Source organism: Brassica oleracea, chromosome C2, assembly GCF_000695525.1.
Source record: "Brassica oleracea var. oleracea cultivar TO1000 chromosome C2, BOL, whole genome shotgun sequence".
NCBI lineage: Eukaryota > Viridiplantae > Streptophyta > Magnoliopsida > Brassicales > Brassicaceae > Brassica > Brassica oleracea.
Genome location: NC_027749.1, coordinates 40,003,026 through 40,013,684, shown reverse-complemented (window position 1 = coordinate 40,013,684; position 10,659 = coordinate 40,003,026). Strand labels below are relative to the sequence as shown.

Sequence of the window (10,659 nt, the reverse complement as noted above, 5' to 3'; positions counted from 1 at the left end):
AAAAAAAAAAAAAAAAAAACTCATGTCAACTTACGTGAAAATGAATGAGCAATATTCAATTAAGCATGTGTTAAGAGAAAAAGTTTACGTCAGTATGTCACCAAGCTGTTTTTGTAAGACAAGTGGAAAACTAAAGTACAATAACATAGTTGTCCAGCCCAATAATAATTGTTTTCAAAGCTAGAGAAAATGTCTAAGTTGTTGCTTCCAAGAATGAATTAAATAGCTCACTTGTTTTCGTTAACGCTTTATCGTGCAAATAATTAAAACACACAAAGAAGAGACGTTCCCGAAACATGTTCCGTACGGCTTTCTCAAATCTCATGCAATAATTGATTAATTTCTTACGTCTTTTCCATAATTTGAAGTTTTAATATTACTAACTATAGAAAATATACCACTTGGTTATATTAAAACGATGGAAATTTGGCAAATTGATGAATAGTCAAATAAATTTGCATTCAGTTACATTTAAAAGTCAACGGATCAGGCAAAACACCTCTCATTCTCTTGACAATTTGCTCCGCCTCGAAAGTCCGGTGGTAAAGAGGCTGAACCACCGAGTTCGTGTCGAGATAATACAAACAAACAACCATCAAAACCGAGTTAACAAACATCGGTATCGGTCCAAAAAGCCACAGCAATAAATCAAGGGCCAAGTAAAGAGTCCTAAGACCAAGCGACCAAAAGTTTCCACCTCTCAAAACGGCTCTCGTCACCATTTCTGGTGGGATATCGTCACCAGGAGTGGTGATGAGATAGTTCGCATGTAATAAACACCTTGTGGACTGAACAAAACAACAAAAGCCGACTAGAAAACACACGAGGAGAGAGGTGTATTTGATGACCATTGTGATTGAACTTGTGTCTCCATAGACAAAATGTCCCGTAAAAACAGTCATGTTGACCGGTGAGCTTCCAATCCATGCGCCGATAAGTGAACTCAGTGTTAAAGCAATGGATGCCATGAATGTTGAAGCTGATATGCTGCTCGAAAGAACAGTTAGAGCACAACCCAATTCATCTTTTTTTGCCTGTAATCAAATAAACTAACATAAAGAAGAATAATAGTATAATTTCATAGATAATCCAAATATATCCTTGCAGCACTCTTATAACCAGTTGAACTAACAACGGATAATGCAAATTTTTTTAAAAAAAACTTAGTGAAGGAGGACTTGCCTGCATTATACGTTCAACCCAAATGGTTTTGTCTATGTTCATGAAACCGATAATGGTGTGGTAAGGAAAGTAAAGGATTCTATAGAGAAGAAATAGATGGTAAGACAAAACTATGATTAATCCAAATGGGACAAGAACCAGATCTAAGTACTCTTTCTTCAAAAACATCTCCATCTTCTTCCTTTCTCTACCTCTGTACTTGATTGTCTTGTCTTGACTATAATTATGTATATACAGATACACACAAAAATGTGCATAAATAGTTTCTTTTGCGTATAAAATAAAGAGTAAGGAACTGAATAATAAGAAAGTTGAGATTTAGAGGTATCTTCGACGTGTGGAATATCCATTTTGCTTCATTTCATCTGACTCGGCTTAATATAATAATAATACATGATTATCCTATAGTTTTGGATCTTGGCAGTTTCTGTAACTGTTTTGTATATAAATAGTGAGAACTTAATATACACGTCAACAAAAATTAATAATGAATTGCATATGTGAGATTGCGATGGTAGAACATGCTACGGTAGATCTCTTTTTTATTTTTATTATTATCACTTTTTATTTAGTTGAAAAGTGGTAAATACATATCCTAGCAATAATCACATAACAAAAAGAGCTAGGAGGTTTGAAACCATTGAATCCAAGTTGAAGAGAACGTAACCGTTGCTGGAGAGTTGCGCTGAGCACGAGATAAGGAATCAAGTTTTGCCCTTAACGTACTCATGATTTCTTCAATAAGAGAGGCTGCTGGACGGCTGCTTTGATTGTGTAGACGTCCATTTCTCTCCCTCCACAGTGTGTAGACAGTGGCTTGATAGAGGAGTTTGAAGATTAAGCACAAATTCTTGTTGGGGGAGGGGTTATGGATCCATCGTAGACCATCATCAAATTGAGATGGAGCATGAAGATGGGCTTTTGAGGTGAAGAATGACCACACTTCTTGGCTGTAGCTGCAGTCAAAAAACAGGTGTTGTTAAGTTTCTGGATGAGTGGAGCAGAGTAAGCAGTCCAGCGGTACCGGAAGACCCCAGTAATGGAGCCTATCACGCGTAGGCAGTCTGTTCCGAGCAATAACCCAAGAGACAAATGCATGTTTAGGAATGTGACCCTTGAACCAGATGCTCTTATGCCAAGTAACCGTTGGTAAGTTACCCGTGACTTGATTCCAAGTTGCTGACGTTGAGAAAATGATTTTGGGGGGTTGTCTCCAATCTTCCACAGGTAGACATCATCCACTTAAGAAGATATAATGTCAGGTGGAGGTGGGAGACATTGTTTGAGCAATAAGATTAAGGGACTGCTGCTGCGAGAATGATGAAGCCTCATTCAAAAAAAAAGAGAATGATGAAGCCACCAGTTACCATTTGTAATACCGTCTGCTACAACTGCACCTGTAATAGCAATTAGAGGGCCCAGAGGAGTCAAACTATCCAACCAGAAACTTGAAGAGAGACCCATTCCAATTTCACAAACAAGAAAAGGTCTAGCCAAGTCACGAAGACTGCATATATTCCTCCAAATCCAACTGTTATGCTGAGTAACATCAAGGTCCCAAAAATTGTTGGATCCAACCAGAAAATTGTTGCTACGGTAGATCTCTCTTTTATTTTTTGGTCAAGCTATGAACCTGGGGTCGATCTCTATTCAAAGAAAAGGTTACTGATCACTTCTGCTAACTGGATATGATCCTACAAGTCTCTCCATCGAAATGCCAGAGAATGAGTTCACCGAGGCTCTTGCTGCGTCTGGAGAAGGGATTGTGTATAGCATATAAAACCAAGATTCTTGTGGAAGCTACAAAGATGGATGGGATTGGGATTCGATCGCGTGTGTACGAAATACATATCAGCTAAGATAGAGGAGTTGAGATTGCAAGGAACAAGTCATCACTCCAGAAACGGATAATGTGAAAATTTGTTGACGTCCTATATAAAGCTAGACACAACCAAATACAAGATCTTGAACCCTAGTGATGATAAATTCCTCAAAGATGTCATCTTGACTTACATCATTGCCGGGAGAACTTCTATTACCTCTGCACGCGCTTGTTACTTCTGGCTTTTCTCTGAAAACCCTAAAATAGTGACAAAACTGGGCAGTAGAAGCCATATTTTGGTCCATAAGAGGTCAACAAGCTGGTTTATTTACATACCGCGTTCTATGAATCAGTGAGGTTATACCCACAAGGCCACCAGTGCCATTCCAACGCATGTCTCCTGTCAAAAAAGATTTGGTTCCAAGCGGGCATAAAGTCAATGCGAATTCCAAGATAATTATAGTTCTTTACGCTGTGACAGGAAATATATTTATCTATCCGGTTTAATCAATTCTGGTTTGGTCGAATTCTTACAGTTTAATGCTGGTCGTAGAAGCTGCCTTGGTATGGAATTAGCTATGAATCTGATGAAGATAATAGTTTTGGAGATCTTACAAAACTATGACGTTCATGTCATCAAAGGCCTGAAGATCGAACTACTTCCTGGTCTTACTCTTCGCGTGAATCACATGCTTAGCGTTGCAATTACTAAGCGAGATTCAGCCTTGTGCAATCTATTGCAAATATTAAATTGTACTTTGAAGCATAATACTCTGATTAAGAAGCATATATCGTCTGTGAAGATCCCCTTATATGTATTTTTGATGCATGAGATGATGACCCTCTACCTGATATTATGTATTCATTAAAATGTGTTGATAGATGAATGTAGAGATGTCAAACTGCACCACAACCCGCATGTTATGTACAAGTAGCCCAGTATTGAGGCGGATCTTGGCATCTATTTCTATCTATCTATTATTATAAAAAAAGGTTTTTTCCCTCCTGGTGCTGGCACGTAGGCGGACAGGTCAGAAAGTCGGCTTCTGTATGCGTGACATGTGTTCCGGTCATTTGAAACTCACCGTTTCATTTTCTATGGTGTTTGATGGGCTTATATCGTGATGGGCTTTTAAGGTGAGGAGGACTCGACAATGCATTATAAATTGGTTTGTTTTGGTGAGGGCTTGACATGTACTTGGCACTGATTTAAAAAGTTTCATAAGCGTTTTGGGCTGACTACGAATGAGCGTTAGATTAATTATTTAGACATTATTGATCAGCTAAGGCTACATATTCTAAGCCCAAAACGTCTTAACCACTCCTACCCCATCTTTTACCATCGTTGTCGAATCATTTACCTACTTAACTCTCGCCGACTCTGCAAAACCTCCGCTGAAACGCTTCACTCTGCATTCACACCAAGCAATAACTCTTCTCATTATTTCCTCCGGTCCACGAAATCCACTACGTCTCTTTAATTTCCCTTCATCACCTCTCCTAGGTTTCTGATCTTTTCTTCCTATAAATAGGGATGAAAGCATCTACAAATATCATCGCTTCCTTGACTTCTTTGCTTTATTTTTTTTAAACCATTGTTACGAGGATGGCAAATTCTGAACTATTTATTTCTGAGCTGAAGTCTGGTTGTTGTAGGCAAACAATTGTGGCACCTCATCTTGCTAATGGGAGGCTGGAGAGTGGAGAGTGGAGAGTGGAGAAAGGTGGGGGAGCTCATGGTTTTGACTTGCTGCTGCTAGATGAGAAGGTTGTCTTACTAAATTTAAAATCACCATTTCAGAAGTTGTTATTCCTATTGTGATCCTAAATTCTCACTAACTCTGAAACATTTTTTTGCAGTCCACTCTTATCCAGGGATCCATCACCGTTCATCTTCTAAACTATTTTGAAAATCACTGTAGTATAGGGCTTTTTCAATGATTTATTTTTCTACTCTCATTTTTGTGTTCAACTTCTACGAATATTCAGGAAGAAGAAACTAAAGATGCCACAGCTAAATAGCTAGAGCGATCTGTGAATGAACGCCTCTCTCAAACTTTATCAAGGATCATTGTTCTAGAGGCCCAGGTTATCTACGATCCTTGACCCTGCTCTACGTCACTGTCACATATTTTCTCTAAACTCTAGCTTACCCGGTTCACCTATCAAAATTTCATGTCTTAGAGCAGGCCAGGGACAGTTAAGCAAGTTGCTCGAGAAGGAGAGGCAGAGACTGCACAAGAGTATCAGCAGCTAAGGAGGAAGCATATACCCTAGAAGGTCGAGCAAACCAACTTAAAGTGGAAAACAAGAACTGCAGAGAAAACATAAGCAAGTGTTGCAAAAGTACTGCTCCACAACGAGCTTATTCAAAAGGTATGTAGTCTTACAGAAGCAATTATCACTTCAGACTGCTTCTGAGTAACTCTGCCTTAATCTTCAAGCTTCTTATTTGTTGATGCAGTTGAGAGCAATAACAAAATTCCGATCACATTATTTTTTATTTACTGTGATATTTAATGCCTGGAGCAACAACAATATCTGCAACATCAAAGACGGGAAGGACGAAGGAATCTATCTTTAACTTTATCCAAACTATTTTTGAACTCTCTGTTTTTGCATATTTTTCTTACTGATGAATATGAATTGTGAACTGCAGGTACGTCCTTCACAAGCAAGTACTGTGTTTTCCTGTTGTATAAGTTGGGTTTTATTAAATTTAAATATGTAAAAAACTATTATGTTTGCAGTTGTGATTAAACCCTTTTTCCGCAATTCAGGTTAAAAATGTATAGTTAGCTATAGAAAAATCAGCCACTCCTCACTGCAATCATTGTAACAAGATCGTGTCTGTTATGCCACCAATTGTGGTGCTGAGAAGGTGAAAGGTGTAACGTCTGCTGTTTTGTGCTCTCATGGAGACCCACCGGATCCATGGCAGCCTCGGGGAGATGGAGCTTCCGTTAGGGTTATCGGGTCGAGTGTTAATATTATTCTCTTTTTTTTTGGCAATGTTAATGTTTTTTTTTGGCAATGTTAATGTTGATGAGTTGATTTTATCTAATAACAAATTAACGATTTATTGTCATCTTAAACAAACACAAATCGTTGTCTACTAAGAAAAAAAACCACCTCATCAGTATTCATTAGTTTAGTATATTTATTTATGTATATACATATAAAATATAGTTTTTTCTTTTCACACGTTTTTTTTGTCAACTTTCCTTTCACACCTTATCAAGAAGTTTTTTTTGTAAACTTAACGCCTATGTCATAATTTATTAAATATTTGTAAATGGTTTTAAAATTTTCATCTTCTTATTATTTAAACTAAATCTATTGCCAAAAAAATTAATAGCTTCTAAATCATTTTAATTAATATTTTAATTTTAGTCGAACCAAAAAAATTGACATTAATATTTTTGTTAACAAATAATCATTTAGTGAAAATATATAATATAATTTAAAATAAAAAATTATAATTCTAATAAATAAAATTCATGAGAAAGAAGATAAATCAATTTACGCTATTAATCTTTATACATTTCATTAGATTTATACCAACGAATATAAAAATAATGAATCTCACAAGTTTTTTTCCCTTTTTACTACCAAATTTAAGGTTAGCCTAGAATAAGAAATGATATAAAAATAACTAACAATTATTACATAATGAAAATAATTTAAAAACAAAGAACTAATAAGATATAAAAATAGATTACTTAAAATGTAATGATGCTACGTAATATAACTTGAGTTTAATGAAGAGTTTTTTCGTGTGTTTAATGAAAAGTTTAATAAAGATTTAACAGTTTAGGAAAAATTACACAATATTTAAATATATTCAAAATAAATCGAGAAGTCTATAAGTTTGGAAAGGAGAAAAATCTACTATCATATTGTTTTCCTTTACGTTTTGTCAAACTTAAGGAAAAAAAATTCACACACTAATTAAATTTCTTTCCATTTTAGGTAAATAAGATCAAACTTAGAATAATTAACAAAAAAAAATGATTTAAACAACAAACAATGAGTAATATATAACCAAACAATATTTTACAAAAAATAATATAAAAATAAAATAATAAGACACAACAAATGTAAAGATAATTAATGTAACTTGAGTTTGGTGAAAATTTAGTCGACAAAAATAATTTAGTAAACTCAACTTATTACCAAAAAAATAATGGAAAATAACAATCAAAATGATTAATACATAATCAGAATACAATTTCTTAGAAAAAAGTTACAATATTTCATGAATCAAACAGTAAAAATATCATACATATTTCTATCATTAAAATATTAACACACTCCTAAATAAAGCAAAATAGCACCGCACGCCGTTTCCTGAACTTTGAAATCAAATTGAATAGTTAAAAAGTCGAGACGAGCGCCACACACAACAATTCTTTATATAACACATAAACACATGCTAATAATCTATGACATACAAAATTTGGATATTAATTTTTTTGAAATTCATAAGATAAAAAGCAATAAATAATTAAAACTAATTTTATAATTGTCTAACTACTTATATTTTTATAATAGATTATAATATTTATATAACAGAATAACATATAAAATATATACTTTAAATTAAAATTTAAATAAAAAACCCGGGCGTAGCCCGGACCGACCCTATATATTTATATAAAAAAGAGTTATCTCTCTCCTGGTGAAGCGACCTCAGCATTCAGGTCAAAAAATCGTTTAACCTGCTGCTCACACGTGTCCCACCGCACAGAACTCATCGTTTCATTAAACTTATATATTACAGTGTATTTTGGGCTTATAATTGGATAACAGGCTTACATCAACCTTAACATAGCTATTTTCTAATTAGGTTGGTCTTGCATTTTCTCCGTCCTAAATCGGTCCTTTTCCAATTACCCCGTCTTCATCGTTTCGCATGCCACCGACTCTCAAGCCGTTATAATGGTTTCTCATTTATGGTCTAACTCTCCTCCTTAGCTCCTTCTATAATTTGCTCTTATAAATAGGATTATTATCATCACTTCATCTAACTCATTCGTATCTCTCACTTTCAAATAGCCTACAACAAGAGTCAAAAGATATAAACAAAAAGATAAAATAAAGTACTATTTATTAATGGTGAAGGGATCAAAGGTCACAGCTGTGCATTCACAAGCCAAGTTACCTCATTTTCTCATTTTCTTTATTATTATTTATTATATAAAAAAAATCTTTAATACCGATTTCGAGAACAGATACAAACACATAAATATTACCTTAATTATTTTCGTGTATTATAAATAAAAAAACTAAACATGAAACTGAAAATTAACCTCTTTACAAATAAACATGAAAATATTTTTAGTATTAATGAATAAGTTATTTCTTTTGCATCATGTAAAGCATTGATATTTTAAAATATCTCTTTTAAAATAAAAAAAATAGTTATTTCATGAAAAAAACATATAAACGAGATAGCAAATAACTTTAGTCTACTTATTTAACTCCGCTAAATCCAATCGACTATAATTTCTAATCCATAGACTAAAGTAAACATTGAAATAAAGTTAATAATAATATTTCAAAATTATATAATAATTAGATAAACATATAATCTCTAAAATGAATAGTAAAATAAAGTTAAAAATGTTGTGAAAATATTATGAAAATTATTTCTATTTTACTTAAAATAAATTAAACATTTTAAAGTGAATTTATATTATTAAATATCAGAAGTTACAGTATAAACAATTAGACTTTCAAATCAAACATTTTGCTACATAATTAACCGACATTCTCGCTATGCGTGGAAAACCACAAGAAACATGAATATTTTGTGATTATTTATTAATTTTACTATAGTCAATTTTCTAAATAGGTACTATATATAAAAAAATAAATGTTACGATCATATTCTAAAAAATAATCAATAACATTTATTTAGAAAATTGAAGTCGTTTATTTAGAAAATGGTTTACCTAATCTACAAATATAGTAGCATATAAAAGAATCAATAATGTATATTTTTTTATCATAGTAATTTGACTATTTTAATCCACATTGTCTAAATAAGCAAATAAAAATATCAATAAATTATAAATAAGTACAATTACATAGTTTTACATCAAACGTAAAGTGTATCCGGGCCGATCCTAGTATATATATATATATACTAGTGGTATTCCGGTGCTACGCGCCGGGTTTCTATGTTTTATTCTTATTTTATGGTCTTAGTAAAGAAAATATGTTCAAAAATATGAAAATGAAAATATTTAATTTGGAAGAGAATGATATTTTTCGATCCATTTGATAGTGGTTAGCGAATGTAGTGCATTACTTTGTTTTGAAGTTGCTTAGTTCAAAGTGGAATAGCATAGTGGTTTTGACTAATCGATTCAATAAAAGTATAATAAATAGCCGATAGTCGTAACAAAGCTAATTTAGTTGGAATTTAACATGAAGTAAAGTTGATGTTTTATTCAGGGAACATACTTATACAGTTAAGTACCAATGATAGATTGTTGAAATCAATGATAGATTGTTGTGTATTGAGCCTATAGATGTAGACTTGGAGTGTGCACCGTGGATTCGCTCCTGAAGGTCTTGTTTAGTGTGAGAACTCAAAAGAAAGAAGTGGTTCGTTATTAATTCTTTGGTTATTTGTGTGAGTTCAAATTTAAAATCAGTATAAGGTGTTATAGCTATGTCTTATATATGGTGAATTTAATTTATCGATTTTCTTGACTTCTTGTAACATTTTGTTTAGAGGATCATTTATTCAGAAGGTTGGTTTTTTTTTATGAATGTTTGTTTACGTTAGATTGTTAATTTTTATCAGAATTATCTCTAATAATTTTTATTTAGTGTGGATTTGTAAGAGAGCATTATATTATATGTTTTTATTGACGTTACATTTTATTAATAATATAACTATTATTTACGTTTTGTTCAGGATTCTTATGTTTTAATTAAGCAGCGATATTTGTACTATTTATTTCAAAATTTTCTTAGGGTGCTTAGTTTTTAAACCAATTGAATCATATAATGAAGCTTCTGCTAATTTAACTTATATTTGTTTAATCATTTCTATTTTTTTTCTGTAGACGTTGGATGATTTATATAGACTGTATTTTTATATATCTAGTTACGTAATGAACTGGGATGGTAGGAGAGTTATAATATAGTCCTTAGTTGGGGATTAGGGACACATGAGCATTGCTTGTAGATATACGAATTTAAAAAATATTAATTTCTGGTTCATTTGATCTTGTTGATATAGAATTTAGAGACCTGGCATATAAAGGAATTTTATGAGTGCATGTTTGATGGAAAACCTCTGGTTTATGCTATTCGGTTAGGAGAACCCACACTTGTACGTCAAGTAAAGGCATTTCCAACTTCCCTCGAGCCTATCTCTAATGATTCTTACTAATGCAAGCGATGCAATAATTATTATTTTTTCTGTAAATTGTTTTAGTGTTTGTATGTATGGATGACTGAGAAGTTAATGTCTATTATGGTGGAAGCTTAAACTGAAAATTTACAGGGGAACTCAATACATAAGGGAGAAATAATCTTTGACCCAAAAAAGGGAGAAATAATCATTCTTAAAAAAGGTAAAGACTGGAAATGTTTTTTGCTTCTCTTTGAGAAATGTAAAAGACAAACTGTTCCGG

At 32.9% G+C, this 10,659-nt stretch overlaps 1 protein-coding gene and 1 long non-coding RNA gene across 3 annotated transcripts; one reads left to right on the top strand and one right to left on the bottom strand.

Moving 5' to 3' along the window:
• Positions 1-442: 442 nt before the first annotated feature.
• LOC106325993 lies at positions 443-1,499 on the bottom strand. Its single transcript, XM_013764036.1, has 2 exons — positions 1,183-1,499; positions 443-1,034 (listed from the first exon to the last, which is right to left on the bottom strand). The coding sequence occupies exons 1-2, from the start codon at positions 1,354-1,356 to the stop codon at positions 462-464; spliced, it is 747 nt and encodes a 248-aa protein (XP_013619490.1). The 5' UTR covers positions 1,357-1,499; the 3' UTR covers positions 443-461.
• Positions 1,500-4,323: 2,824 nt separating this feature from the next.
• LOC106325140 lies at positions 4,324-6,024 on the top strand. 2 transcript variants are annotated; one of them, XR_001266823.1, is made up of 5 exons: positions 4,324-4,508; positions 4,661-4,772; positions 4,865-5,092; positions 5,194-5,380; positions 5,469-6,024. It is a non-coding gene; the product is annotated as an uncharacterized LOC106325140 (long non-coding RNA). The 2 variants fall into 2 exon arrangements; XR_001266822.1 differs by having other exon boundaries at positions 4,325-4,508; positions 5,189-5,380; positions 5,469-6,023.
• The last annotated feature ends 4,635 nt before the right edge of the window (positions 6,025-10,659 follow it).